This window comes from Microtus oregoni, unplaced genomic scaffold, assembly GCF_018167655.1.
Source record: "Microtus oregoni isolate MIOR12 unplaced genomic scaffold, Mior012 000033F_ref0000390, whole genome shotgun sequence".
Lineage (NCBI taxonomy): Eukaryota > Metazoa > Chordata > Mammalia > Rodentia > Cricetidae > Microtus > Microtus oregoni.
Window position 1 is genome coordinate 19,608,758 of NW_024543092.1, and position 15,421 is coordinate 19,624,178.

General features: G+C 38.7%; 1 protein-coding gene across 4 annotated transcripts in view; it reads right to left on the bottom strand.

The window, feature by feature from the left end:
• The window catches only part of Prkn (parkin RBR E3 ubiquitin protein ligase), a 1,202,830-nt gene that overhangs the window by 857,981 nt on the left and 329,428 nt on the right, over nt 1–15,421 (bottom strand). The window contains exon 2 of one of the 4 annotated variants that reach the window (XM_041680302.1): nt 9,114–9,195. The exons of the other annotated variants lie outside the window; for them this stretch is intronic. Within the exon in view, the coding sequence (XP_041536236.1) occupies nt 9,114–9,122 (9 nt within the window). The 5' untranslated portion in view covers nt 9,123–9,195. The remainder of the gene's footprint in view (nt 1–9,113; nt 9,196–15,421) is intronic. 4 annotated transcript variants of the gene reach the window in all.

Consider the following 15,421-nt stretch of genomic DNA (forward strand, 5'->3'; position numbering starts at 1 on the left):
GTCCCTGGGATAGGAAATAATCTGTGTACTTTTTACCTAGAAATTTTCATATATAAAGAGTAAAATAAATACTTACTTGTGGTAAACTAAGTACTACCTAAGACAGCTACACCCTAAACACTGGAACCTGGGAATATGTTATTCTACCATCAACAAGGACTTAGCCAACATGGTTCAGATCCCCAGAACTGAACAATAACATGTGTGGTATGTGAGTTTGTGATAAATTTCAAAGCACCCATGGGAAAATGGCAGTATTGGATGCAGGGAGTCTTTCCTGATAACACAAAGGAAATAGTGAGTTCACAATACCTAATGCTTTTAAGGTCTGTAAGGTTTCAAAAGAGCATGGTGAATGTGTTGGCTAGGCATGGAGTGCCACGTTACTACATGATTACTAATGGAAAGCACATCACCGTTAGGATTATAGAGTGAGACTAGCATCACTGAATCAGCAAGGTACTTAGGGAACTACTGAGTTCTTTTTCTCCTGTTGATAAATGTTACCTAAGGACATGGAAATGCAAAATCATGCATTGGGGTTTTTCAAGACAGCCCTGGAAAAAAAGGGAGTAGCAATGAGATAAATGATGTTTGTGAGGTTCATTGTTGAAATAGAGACTATGAAAGAATGAGACTTCTAGTCAACCTCTATGAGAAGCTTCTGTAGCCTTTTTACTAAGAAGAGGGTTTTAATACATAGCTTACATCAACTATTAAGTTAAAACTATGTTTATTTATATATACATTATGGTGTAAATATGTTTCATCACCATTAAAATTCATGTTGAAACTTTGTTCTTAACTATTTTTAAAGTAGTGATGAAGTCTGTGAAGATGGTTCAATGAATGGCCAAATTCCCAATGAGCAGGAGGACAGGAGTTTGATGTTCAGAACCCAGGTAAAGTAGGCAGTTGTTGGCAACCATCTGTAATCCCAGTAAGGGAGGCTGAGACAAGAACTACTCAGAGCAAATCTGTTGGCCAGACTCGCCAGAATCAGTGAGCTCAGTGTTCAAGGAGAGACCCTATATGAAAAAAATAGAGTGAAATCAATGAAGATACTTGACACTAAAATGACCTCACACACACGTATGTGAATTAACCCAAACACACAGATTCAAACAAAAAAGACAAAAGCCAATGGATATTTGGTCCAGACAAAATAAAACTTCAGAGGATAGATTAACATACTTGTCCAAAAATCGGGTGGCTTATTAGGAAAGTCGACTGTTGGAAAGCAAGGCTGGCACTTGCCCTCATTGTTTATGATGTTATTCCAAGACCATCAGTGGAGCTAAACCTAGACTAAGAGGGTGGAGCCCATGTTCAGGAGGCCAGGATAACCATAGGATCTTCTTGTAGACCCAGATGAAGATAAAGAATCACAGAGAGGAAGACAGAGGATTTTGGAAAGATTTGCAGGCTTTGTTATCTGGGAAGGTGGAGAAGGGGGTCATCTGATCATTTCTCTATCGCTCTGTGGATCTATCAAGCTTATACCCTAATATCCAACTCCCACGTTTTTTATTTATTAATAAAACAGTAAGCATAGCCCTCCCTCTGCATTCACCCATGAGGTCCTTGCTAAGATCTAAGCAGATGCTGCAAACACTCTGGAATCTACAGAACTCTAAGGTAAATGGAGCTCTTCTGTTCATAAACTTCCCATTTGTGAGTATTCTTTTATAATAATAGGAACTCCATGAAGATGGGATCTTATAATAAAGCTGAGATTCATTTAACGTGTTAACTAAAAGCCAGCTTTCTTGTAACCTGTGATGCTTTGTTATACTGGCTGGAAACATTGTTGATGTCTAACTTTCAGGTTTAGAAGTATTTATTACATTAAAAAGAGTTGTATAAATGCTTGCAAAACTGAGAGACAGTGTTTACTGAGAGCTGTGAATGATTTGAGGAGGTGTCTTGCTCCCAGTATCTCAGAATAATTTACTAACTATGGCTTTGTTTATCTGCATCTAGTCAACTGAAGGTGTATAAAGGGACTTGTGAAGAATCTCTGAGAGTTAGAACTAGAACTAAAGTATCTCACCTTCTCAAAAATGCTTTAGAGTAGAAATAAAAGAGGCTCTAATAATGTACAAATTGTCATTTGTTTAGTTATTGTATAGTGTGTGAATTCAAGTTCTCTGCAAAAACCACATCTGTGTCTAAGATCCCACAGACTTCTTCACTAACTAGAACATCATGATTGAAAGAAGATGGAATACTGCCTATCAATGGCCAAAGTTACTGTCTTCCATTCTCTTTAATAATTCACTCACCATCAACCTCTGTATCTGACCTACCATCCACATGGCTTCTGCATAAACTTCCTGAAAAGTGCGCCCATTCTAACAGGCCTCTATTGCACCAACCCTTAAGTTAAGGATGGGATAAGTGTAACATCTGAACATTATATCCTCTGTACCCCACTTGCTGAGCACTCTACCTGATGACCCACCGATGTATTTATGAACACTCTGAAAGGTTTGCGTTACCTCCCAGTGGTGGTCCATGTCAATGTCACTCAGGAAGGAATCTCTCTCTCTCTCTCTCTCTCTCTCTCTCTCTCTCTCTCTCTCTCTCTGTGTGTGTGTGTGTGTGTGTCTGTCTGTCTGTCTCTTCCTCTCTCTCTCTCTCTCTTCTTCTCCTCCTCCCTCCCTCTCTCATGAGATATGGTCTTACACTGTAACCAAGGTTGGTTTGGAACTTGTGGCAATCCTCCTGTCTCCACTTTGTAAGTGCTGAGATTACAGGTATGAACCAAGATGACCAAGCAACTTCAGCCTTGTTCTTGGACATTTTCACTAATAAATAATTCAGACGAAGTTATTTTCCTGTTTCCTTTCAATCACAGTGGTTCTTTATTATCAGTAATGCTTTTGTTAAGATTTCTCAAAGATTTCTTTTGAGAAGATCCCGGGGAAGCCAAAGCCTTCTGGGAGAGAGGGAAGGAAGCTCTGGTCCCCTCCTGACAACCGTCATCACTTGACAACCTCTTCAGCATATGGCCACACATCTTCTGCCATCTGAGACACTTCCTTCAGGCTCAGTCCTTCTTTACCTATAATGGGCTGTTTCCCTCCATGAGAAATTCTCCACAAGCCCTCCACTTCAGAGAAGCAAACAGAAAAGCGTGCATTTGTAAGTATGTTTATACAAACATATCTATTTAAAAACAGAGCAAGCACTACTTTGGAGCCACTGACTTTCACTGCTTGGAAATCATCAGCATTAAACAGAGAACTGTTGCTAAAGCCTCCTTGCTGCTCTCCGCACTCCTCATCTGCAGGGTAAGCTCCTTCCTGGGGTGGCCTTGTCTTAGCCAGAAGCCGATGGGTATTGCGAGCCTCTTGGCCCACCTTGGCCAGCTCTGTCCATGAGAATGGCTGACCTATTGTCTCTTGCTGGTTCTCAGCATTCATCTCTTGTCCTCAGTCTCACTGAAACTCACTTCTGTTCATTTCTTTACCCTGTCAGGAGCATTTAGAACCCCAGTCCTGTCCCTCTAGGTTTTGTTACCCTTCTGACTTCATGACATTCTCACACAAGGAGAACATGTACTCTATTCCATCATATCGGCCATTGATGGAGATGTTTAATGATCCTGGGCACAGGGCTGACTCCCATGACACACCACCTGTGCCTGCCAAGCTGATGACATGTTGCTATTAATTACTCCTTAGGAGAAGCATACGGGATGACAGAGGATAACCATTTTCAAACATGGAGACACATTCCCCTGGGCTTCTGGGTGTTCATTTACATAGGCAGGGCCCGTTGAGGATTGGAACAGAGCTATAGGTTCTCTTCCCCACAAAAATCTGCACACGTATAACTTCTATAACATTCCCATACAATTGCAGAGTACTCAAGGACTTCACTGGACGCCCATCTCTGAAGGTCTTAGGGGTCTAGAACATATTTTGATCACAATACTTAAGGTTCTTTCAACTATTATGCATACAGTCCTCTTTCATAATATTATACTTAGTGGATATAAATGGAGCAGCCATTCCAAAGGTACTTTCTAATAAAGATGACATCATATATGTGCCTTTAAACCACCATGAGAATTCATTGTGTTCAACAAGAAAGAATTATTCATGCCTTTGAATTAAAAGGTTTTTTTCTGTTAAGATGAAGGAAAATCGATTTTTAAAATGTAATGAAATTCACATTACAAACGTAGCATCATAACCATTTGTAAGTGCCCCTGGTTAAGTGTACACCCACATTTCCATGCAAACCATCTTGAGAAACAAGTCAACAGTCAATGGGATCATCTGTTTCTTTAAATCAGAGAAGACGAAGATGGATTAAGGTTTTAAGTAACTGATATTGCCATGATGTTTTTAGCTGTCATTTTTTCACTCAGTGTTCGTTTCTTAAAATCAGAAAAAGATCATATATATATATATATATATATATATATATATATATATTCTTAAAGTCCCATAAAAGCATGGGAATATCTTCTTTTGAATTTTTTTAGGATTTATTTCTGATGCAGAATGAAGAGATGAGGGAGTGGGAACAGTCAACAGTGGATAAAATGTAAACGCCACAGGAGAACTAGAAGGCACCAGGCCTGTCTCAGTATGTTCTGGTTTAGTGAGGAATATACAGAGCAGTTAGAATCCAGAAATCATGAGAAGCAGTGGTCAGGAAAATTATGGGTCTAAGCATGGATATAAAAAAATATGTGGTACAATGAAAGGTTGAGAGCAGAACCTGTGAGAATGTTCCAGAGGTTTCCATTTGTCCATGGCAGAGTGTAGATGAAGTATGTTGTACTGCCCTTTTCAGCAGTCTTGATGGAGGTGCAACTAGACATTGAAAGCTACCCACAACCTGTTCTCATGTTATGGCCAGAACATCCTCCCATACGGAAGACTATGCCAAGCCTAGGTACAATTAATAGTCTGAATTTCCTGGGACTTTGTACATACTAAGTGTCTAAGCTGCAAGCAGTGAGCCTCCCTTCATATATTTCTCCACCCACAAGAGGCCAAAATGTTTTAATAATAAATGCATTCAATACCTATTTATAGATCCGTATTTTATTTGTGGCTCTAGAGTTTTGTGGGGTTTCCTGTTTATGGTAATTAAGAATGAACTCGTTTCTCTTAAACATATATCAGAGAAAGCATTAGTTCTAATAGAGATACCCAGAAAGGTGCAGCATTGTATATGAAATGAAGGAAATTTGCCTGACCATATTCTATTCCCTAAGCAGCCAATAACAAATATTGATGTGGACAGTCACCATGCGCTTGCTATTGGATAAGCGGCAAAGACTATAGGAACTTAGAGAGATATTAGAACTTTCAATAGTGGTAGACTAAATTTTATTTTACTTTTTATTTAGAAAAGATTGATGTTTGGCTTGGTGATGCATGCCTGTAATCCCATCAGATGGGAGGTGTAGATAGGAGTATCTCAAGTTCAAAGTCAGCCCATCCCACACCGAATTCAGTCTGGTTTACTTCAAACATGTTTATGGTTCTTCCTGTTTTTAGAAAATTGGGTTCATTTTGGAGCTCAATAACATTTCACCGTGTGTGCATCAGATTGTGTGTACCTATCTAACTAGACCTAAAATGGCTAAAGTTCAGCTAAAACTGATGACTTGAACATCTTCTGTAAGGGTCACTAGGTTTATCCTTTACATTTTTAATGGCACCTAAATTAAACATGAGTGTACATACTATACCATTGAAGCCTAACCTACATTCTTCAGTTCTTCTATATATTTTTCATAGGTAATAAGTTTCCCTGATTAAAATTTTACTTTGTGTTATGTTGTTTTCCATTTTCTATGGAAACTCCTGAATTCACAGGGCTGAAGAGAACATTTGATTCTCACTATAAAGACAGGAAACACTAAAAGGACCTGCCTCCAGGCCAGTGTGATAATAGCTAGAGAAAATTGATTGTGATGCTGTGGCTCCCAAGGAAAGGACAAGAAAGCCAGCATGGTGATGGTTGTTTGTCTGAAAGCATCTGGAGGTCCCTGGTCTCTGTAAATTCTAGGATGGATAGCCATGTGAGTTGGAGGAACTGCTGTGGCTGCCTTCAGGACTTAACATGGATCCATGTGGTATGACAATTTCACAGAGAGGTAAAATCTGCCATATTTTAGCCATTTTGAAATATACAGTCTGGACACTATAGAAACCTTAAAGGTCTAGCCTCTAAAGCTTCCTCTCAGGGTTCAAACGAAAGATGTCACAATAAGCAAAAGGAACTAAAATTGAGGGATAAGAAGTCTATTCAAAACACATTCTATCCCTGTCTCTTCATTGTTCTTTTTTCTTTTTCTCCATTCTAATTCTTCTGTCCTAACTGTATATAACTTCTTATCTCTAATTCTCTGTCTCAATCCTAATTCTAATTTCAATTCTCTGCTACACTATTTTTCTTCCTCTTTTTCATTTTCCTATCTCTGCTAATTTCTGGGACTTTTCTTCTCTAACTTCTGCTCCAGCATGTGCTCCCTCTTCTGTTAACTCTTTTTGTTCTTACCCAGCTGTAAAGATCCACAAAAATCTTACAGGCATAGATAATCAGGCAACCTCCATAAACAGACATGGGAAGTTTATGGCCCTTGGTCCATTAGCATTTTTGTCAAATGTCAGCAATCTTCAATATTAGAAAACTCTTAAGCTTGACGTTTATCAGAGGTATCAGTGGAGGTTTGTTTTCCTCTGGACTGTGAGTAGATGGTTAATTAGTTTTTCCAGAGAGTAAGACACAAGCAATAAAACTCCTGAACTAAAGTCATGAGTAAACTGAGGTGAAGGTAAAGTAAGGAGTTCGGAATGTTTTAATGCAAGGTTAGTTTGGGGTTATTGCTTTTCTTATTTATGAGATAAAACCAAAGCATGCTTATTTTTTCTATTTGTGTGAGCAGCTAGGAATTAACAGCTTTGGGCATGTAATAAGGCCTTAAGTGGAATGCTGTTTCCCAGGCACTAAACACTGACCAAATTCCTGCCAATAAAGATAATTGCAGAAAGGTAGATCTCTATGTTTACATAGGATAGGGGACAAAGATCTGGCAATGGGAAACTGTTTTCACATAGAGCTAGGGGATGCAATCAGTTAACCCCCAAAAGCACAGGGAAGATAATACTCAGTAAACGATCAAACACTGCTGAACTGTGGGAATTAATTTCCAAATTTGTAACAGAAGGGTTTCAGCTACAGCAAAAAGAAAAAAATCTACAGCAAAAAACAGACACTTTATTCACAAGGCAATAATTCCAATATGCCTTGCATCTTGGTTTAAAGCTCCAACAAAGCTCTTGGCTCTGATGAGTTGCCTTGTAAAATGAGACTGGTTTAATTACTGAATGATTCTTCAGCTTATAGCAAGCCACACTAGGAGTGCTCGTACTGTTGTGCAAACATAGCTCTTCCCCATCTCCAGAAATGCTCTCCTTCCCAAACTGAACCTCTGCCCCCATCAAATAATCACTTCTGCTTTGCTCCTTACTCCAGCTTTTGGAAACGTGTGTGTGTGTGTGTGTGTGTGTGTGTGTTTATGTTGATGGATTTGTATCCCAGGTGTCTCACACAAAAGACCTTACTATATTCATACAGTTACCACTTTACCTCTGGCTTCTGATGTTTATCTTTATGCCTTTGAGGTTGTACCAAATTTTCATCCCTGTTTAAGGCTGCATAAACTGCGGTGTGTGTACATCAGACTGTTTACCCGTTAATCTGAGATGCTTGCACACTTTGGCTGTTACAAACAATGCTGCTGTGAACAATGTCATGCAAATGTGTTTGAACTTCTACATCGGCTGCTCTGTGAGGTCACCTAGAGTGTACTGGCCCTGCCCATAGTCCTTAAAGGATCTACTTGACTGTGACCCACAGTAGCTGCTGCATTTTGCTTTTCTTCCAACAGTTCCAGGATTCTAGCTTCTTCACATCCTCGTTGGCACTTTTTCCCTCCATATTTGTTTTCTTCCAGATGTTGTAATATTTTTAGTATTTATCTATTTTACATTATATGTAAGAATACTTTACTCGTATGTTAAGTATGTGCACCATACTTGCTTGTTGGTTTCCCCTGGTACTGGGGTTACAATTGTGAGTCATCACATGGGTGCTTAGAATTGAGCCTAGTTCCTCTGAAAGGGCAATAAAGGCTTTGAACCACCAATCCATCTCCCCAGAATTTATTCTGTGTTTTGATAATAGTCATTCTAACAGATGTAAAGTATGTAGTCCACCATGGCTTTGATTATGTTTAGTGGTGATGAGTATATTTCCATGTGCTTACTGACCCAATTCTGAAAATTTCAAAGTTAAATTTTACCAATGTAACAGCTCCAGCACGTCAAAATAATAATGTTTGTAAAGGTAAAGTCAAATCAAAGTAACTTAAACAGGCCACTTTTTCATGCTGTGCGTAAGTGTTATTAGTAAGTCTGAAAATTCTGAAAGAGAATTCAGCAGACATGAAGAAGCAAGGGGGAAGTCTGTCACACAGCACAGGCACTTGACTGCCACACCACAGTGTAAGAAGCCTGCCTTCAGTGGACGCAGACAGTGAGGAGTGAGAGAGAGGGTGGAAGTGTAAAGACAGGAGGGAGATGCTATTCTTCTAGTGAGCACCTTAAGTTAACTACTTAGAGACAGAATCTCACTATGTACACCTGGCTAGTCTTGGACTCTCTGGATAGACTAGGCTAGCCTCAGACTCATAGAGACCTATCTTTCTGCTTGGCAAGTGCTGGAATTAAAGGTGTGTGTGACCACATCCAGCCCCACAGAGAACATATTTAAGAGAGTTTAATGAATACATTTTTATTTTATTCACTCAGGGCTCTCCAGCATATTCATTTCATAAACACTTATTTCTTAAATGTGTAATTCCTAATTTTTTCACAATAGAAAATTATAAGAAAATTATAAAGTAATTTATATAATAGTAATTTATACAATAGTAAATTATAAGAAAAACTTATAAGAAAATTATTTTGAATAAAAATTAAAGCTAAGCTTCTAGGAAAGAGTTTCCAAATTCTAACATACACACATATATTATTATTGTTGTTAATGTTGCTGCTGCTATTTAAATAACAGAGTACCTTGGGCATCTTTTGAGCATCAAATCATAATTGCAGAGATGGAATCCAAGCACCAGCAGTGCCGACACAGAGTGGAAAGTTTCTGTCACAGAGAATAGGGAAGGTTGAAGCTGTGTGAGAGGTGGGTTCTCAGCCTCAGCCTCAGGATGGATGGACCAGACATGATCCATACCCTGGACCCTATAATGAGTTGTTCTACTGCTCTGTGTTCTGACATGGTCACTTGTACAAATATTAGCATTCAAAACATTTGGTATTCTCTGCATTCAAAACATGCTAGGTCAATTAACATTCATTAGTCCATTAAAATGTTGTAACAAATCAAAACAGAGAACATAATTGCAGTGGCATTTCATTTGTATTTTAATAAATAAAGCTTGCCTGAAGATCAGAGAGTAAAACAGCCCCACTGGTCAGCCTTACAGACCAGGCAGGGGTAACACACACCTTTAGTCCCAGTGGCCACACTAGCTGCCACAGAAACTGGACAGTACATGCCGTTAATCCCAGAACTAGACAGGAATATAAGACAGGAGGAGACAGCTCTCACACAGCCTCATTTTGAGATTCTAAGAGATTACCATTTCGGACTGAGGTAGAGGGAACAGCCAGTAACTGGTTGTTTTGCTTTTCTGCCCTGCAGGTTGAACCCCAGTTTATCTGAGTTTTTATTAACCGTGCTTTACACAGTGATGGTCAAACAATGTGCTCTCCTAGAGTCTCATCCAAATCACTGCACACTAAGATCTCCCTAGTATGAATGATAAAAGAACAGACAAATTATAAGGTATCATGAATTTACAATAATTCTACACATCTGTGTGTTTCTTTTATAACTAATCATGAAATTTGCAGCTTTCACTTCCTGGGAAAGAAGCTTCTTTCTAGAGCAGACGTAAACTGCTGCTGAGAGCCACAACTGATCAAAATACAGAGAAAAAGAGGCTACAGCGTGCCCAGCCCTGAACTGGAACCACTAGACAACCTCTGTACATAGGGCCAGGAAACATCACAGAAGACTGGACGGAAGGAGTGTAAAAGCCAGAGGACCAAGACGCCTGCTGTTGCTGTCTACACATGAAAGGGAAGCTGCACCTGTGCAGTCTTCAAAATACGGTAGCCCAAACAATGCCCACATAACAACATCAGCTGACCTCACAGGCCAGGTGGGGAAAACTGCACAGTCTCACTTCTAGATGAGTGAGGGAGGGAAGAGATGCCTGATAAATCTTCCCATCCCAAGTGGTCATCCCTAAATACATGTACATAAGGGCAACATCAAACAGGCTCCATAGTTGTGTGTGTGCGTGCGTGTGTGCGTGTATGTGAGGGGTGTATAGGAGAGAGAGGGAAAGGGTGTAATGAGATAAATACATCACTTATATATGAATTCTCAAAAATAAAAATAAATAAACAACATGGCTGTGTCCAATTTCTGGTCATTTTTCCAAGTACAGGAACATATTCATTTACTACTATTATTTAATCTAATGTTTTCATATATGCTAGCCTTAGTCAATTTATAATTTCTTCACCAAATAAATGCAAAAAATGAATGAGTATCCACATATTCTGGCCATGGCAAGGGTAGGACATGGAAGGGCGGGTTCCTAAGGGTGATTCAGTTTGCCCAGCGCTCTACCGTTTTCTAGCTGTGTAACTTGTACCACTCAGGGTCTCTGCTGGTTCATTTCCTCATGTACACCACAAATACCATAAGAATAAAATGAGTTAATCCACATGCCAGTTCCGCTACAACATTTGAGTAAGGTCTTCTAGAAATCCTAACTTTTCATTACAGATTTTATGGTTATGTTACAGAAAACATCAATGAATAAATTTCAGTACATTTTAGCCAAATGTGCAAAACTATAAAAAATTTTAAAGTATTAACTAACATGCCCAATGTACCTAAAATAAATTTTTCAAAGATGAAATTTTACCTTGATTCACTAGTATCATTAATTGATAAATAGCATCTTCGAGTCATTTATATGAAAAATGGTAATTATTTGGGAAGATCTATCTTATGGCATGACAAAGAATCTGGCTAATCTGGGGGTACTTATAAGAGATAATGGTGCATGGAAACAAATTTCTTCATTTATGAAAAATTGTGATAACTCTTTCCCATTGTGAAGCATCTATACCTGGAGAAGGCAATTTTTTTCAATTTTGAGACAAGAAATATAAGTTATTCTCAAAGCACTAGAAAAGAAAATGATATTGCATTTCCTCTGAGTTAATAGTCATAATTAAAATAAAAAAGATATAGCACAGTGCTGTGGTAAATTAAGTGCTCACGTATATCTTAAAACCCACCAACCCTATTGCTTCACATGCATTACAAAAATTGATTTTGGCATAAAATACAGAAGGACACATATATGAACAACAGATTTTAAATGTTCAAAAGCAGTTCAGTGGAAACACATACTTGTCAAAGAATGATGCTGGAACAACTGGCATCTACGTACTGACAAACAGTACCATTAAGGCTTCGATACACATTAAGTGCAATATACAAAATTCAATCTCAAATGAATCTTAGTTGCTAATGTGATATGTAAATCACAGAATGCCTAAAATAAGTAAAAAGAGACATTTGCAGCCTTGGTATAGGTAAATATTTCTAAGACATTATAGAAAAGCACATTTCATTAAAGAATATATCTATGAATTTTTAAAATTAAAATTTCTTCTCTTAAAAACCTATTTTAAAATTAAAAATGTAAACCAAGACTGGGATAAATTACTTGTAAATAAATATTTGTAAAAGAATTTGAATCTAGAGTATGTAACTAGTTCTAAAATAATACAATAGAGCCAGGATGACAGCTCCATGGTAGGACAGAAACCAATGAATACATGATTTTGATACTGAAAAAAATGAATACAAAAATAAAAAAATTAATTAAGATCAAAGAAAATATATGAATGGCAGATAATCATGAAAATATAGATAAAAACACAAGCTACTAAATAAAAACTCAAATTGGAAAAGACTGGAGATAAATAATAGAAATAAACTTTCAGAAAATAAAAGCCAAAATGAACAATATTCCGTAGGCATGGGTAATGAGGCATGTGTACAGTTGGGGCTTTATTCATTCATCATCCACAGGGGAACAGGTGGAACTAGACATCACCATGTTACGAAAAATAAGCTGGCCATACAGTGATAGGCACTGTATATTAGCTCTCACAGAAGAATACCAGAGGGAATTGTTAAACAAAAATAAGCAACAGAATGCCAAAAATTAAGGTTTTCTTTGTTTTAAATTAGCTCTAGATTTCATGAGTGTTTGCCTGCATGTATGTACAGTACACAGATGCATGTGCCCACAGAGGTCAGAGAGAACGTCGGATTTCTTGGAACTAGACTTACAAATGTTTGTGCACATGAATGTTGAGGATTGAATTTGAGTCGTCTAGAAGGGCAGCAAGTGGTCTCCAGTTCAAGGTGTGTGCTTATAGATGTGGGAGGGAGGAAAGGAAGTAGAGAGGAGATAAAGACAGAATAAATATGATCAAAGCATATCATATGCCTGGATGACATTGTCTGTACAGTCAGCATATACTAGTAAAGAAAAGAAAATTAATATACCATAACTGGGTAGGGCTATCTTAGAATGAAACTTTCATTTAATCTTTGAAAATTATGTATAATTTCTATTTTAATAGACTGAAAAAGCAACATAATGAACTCACTAGATATAATCTAAAAGTCATTTGAAAAAGCCTGTATCTGTTCTTCTTAAAATTCCACAGAAAACTAGGACCATTAGGTAACATAACTAATATAAAACCTTTCTAGAAACCTAGCTAAAAACATGATGGTGTCTTTGAAAAACATAGTTAAGGTAATTTTAAAAGGAGGATGAGGAGGAGGAGGAGAGAAGATGAATAAACCCTATGGGTGTAGCCATCCACTGCAGTCCCAGCACAGCAGAGGCAGAGGAAGGCAGCTCAGAGAGTCCAGGGGCCAGTGCGATCCACCCAGCAAATCCCAGGCCAGCCAGGCTACATCCTGAGACCCTTTCTCCAAAAACAAAATCATAAGAAAAAAAATTACCAAAACACACAAACCAGCCATTTTACTGAGAGAACACTTTATAAAATATACATGTGTTTTAAAATATATTCTTGAGTATAAAATGTATTTTTTAAAAAATTCTCAGAATAAAAAAAGAAATAACCTAATCAAAAATACTAAGTAAAGACAGAACAAACACATTTCCCACAATGATATGGGATGATAGACAAATCAATGGCAATTAAAGAAATGAAAATACAAACCATAGTGGGATACCACCACGAACTTACTAAAATAGCTAAAACAAAACCATTCAATTAGACTGGGCATAGGGGAAGGTTTGGGGTAACTGGGACCCCTTCTCTACCTTGGGAATACAAACTGGCAATTACTCAGGAATTACATGATTCAAATTCAACAACACAGATGCTCACAGTAGCTTTGTTTATAATAGCATGATGACTAGCGATGTCTGTCAGCAGGAGAAGGCGGGAGGGTGCTATGCAGAGCCACACAACAGGACCTTCTACTCAGATGTGGAAGAAAGTCACAGACCAGAAGAGGAACAGCAAACAATCACTCAGTAAAACAAGCAAGACTATTGAATGCACTGTAAAATTTGACCACGGAAAGTAATACAGAATTCAAATAAGTCTAGGCTGACAAGGTAGAAAAGCAGCTGCTAAGAGATGTGGGGAGAAGGAAGGACAGGAAGGACACACATGGGAGCCTTAGGGGATGGATGCATATGTCATAACATCCCCTGGGGAATGATGTTCTGATGTAAGAGACACTAAAACACACCAATATGTACATTCCAGACAGGGAGACTTACTATCTGACCATTATATCTTTATGGTGCTACAATACTGAAGCTATTTCTCAGGGATAAGACGAAAACGTATGCTGATAAGTATGTATATGTATATATACACACACACACACATAGTACTGAACATTACAGACATTACGTTGGATATTACGAGTGTACACATGGGAATAAAGACTGGAGATGAAGGGTAAAAATAATGAAACAAGAAAAACTTCTCAAATAAACTACTAGCCCTGTGTCCAGAACTAGCACGCTTGAGTAATTCAATTCTTTACATCTAACACACACAGAACTGAAGAGAACCATCACTGGTTTTCAAACCCACTGCATGATGATTTCCCAATCCTTCCATTCTGAAAGCAAAACTAGCATGAAAACACAAGAAAATCTGGAATGTTTTAGTTTTGGGGAAATACTCATAAAGCCATAGGGAATATCATCTTTAAGATAAATGATCAATTGTAGAGGAAAATATTTTCAACGACTTCATTAGTGACAGCTAAGTGAGGGCTAGTCGGAAGCCTCTCACCGCAGGTCCTGGGAACTCTGGGCTCCTAGTTTGAGTGCCTAAGTGGAAGAATGCTCAAACAGACACATTTTGCTCTCCGGTGCTCTGCTGGCTGCTTACCACATGTATTGATTCTGGGATTTAGGGTCGCTGAATACTTTCTTAATTAAGAGCTCTGGGCTATTGACTATCTTCATTTCCCTGGTGCCTCTTTCCTTAGTCTCCAGGAAAATTAAAAACACTCTGTACCATTTTTCAACTCATCCCAAGGGGAATGGCTTCAATTTACTACAAAAATGTCAATGGCTGGCCGGTGCCTTGATCTCAAAGGGTCGGGATCCCTGCTCCCCAATCTCTCTTTCTGTTCCTGAGGTCAGGCAGTGATGATTAAGTCTCTCACAACTAGGCTGAAAGGCCGAGTTTGCAAAGCCACCCAGGACTTCAGAGTCCTATGACAGGAGGAGAGAATAGCCTGGCCATGACTCACAAGGGCAGGCCACATAAGCCATCCAGGCTGTAGGACACAATACTGTGGAGAGTCAACACTTACACTCATGACAGGCAAATGTACATGTCCACAGACACAGCAAAAGGTCATGAGGTTATTTTGGGAACTTCCTTCTAGGGATGAGCTCTAATTTCTTTGAAAATGATTTTAGAGCTGGAGAAATGGCTTGGTGAATAAGAATGTTTGCTGCATAAACACAAGGCCCTGCGTTCGAATCCCCACACATACACAAAAGCCAGACCTACACCGGCCCATGCACAGAGGGGAACTGGAGCCAGGAGGATCACGGGGGCTTGCTGACTTAGTGGGAGACTCTGTCTCAAGGAAATAAGGTAATAGAGCAGGATGCCCGAGGTCCTCCCTTGGCCTCTGCACATGAACTTGGGTGTACACACACACACACACACACACACACACACACACG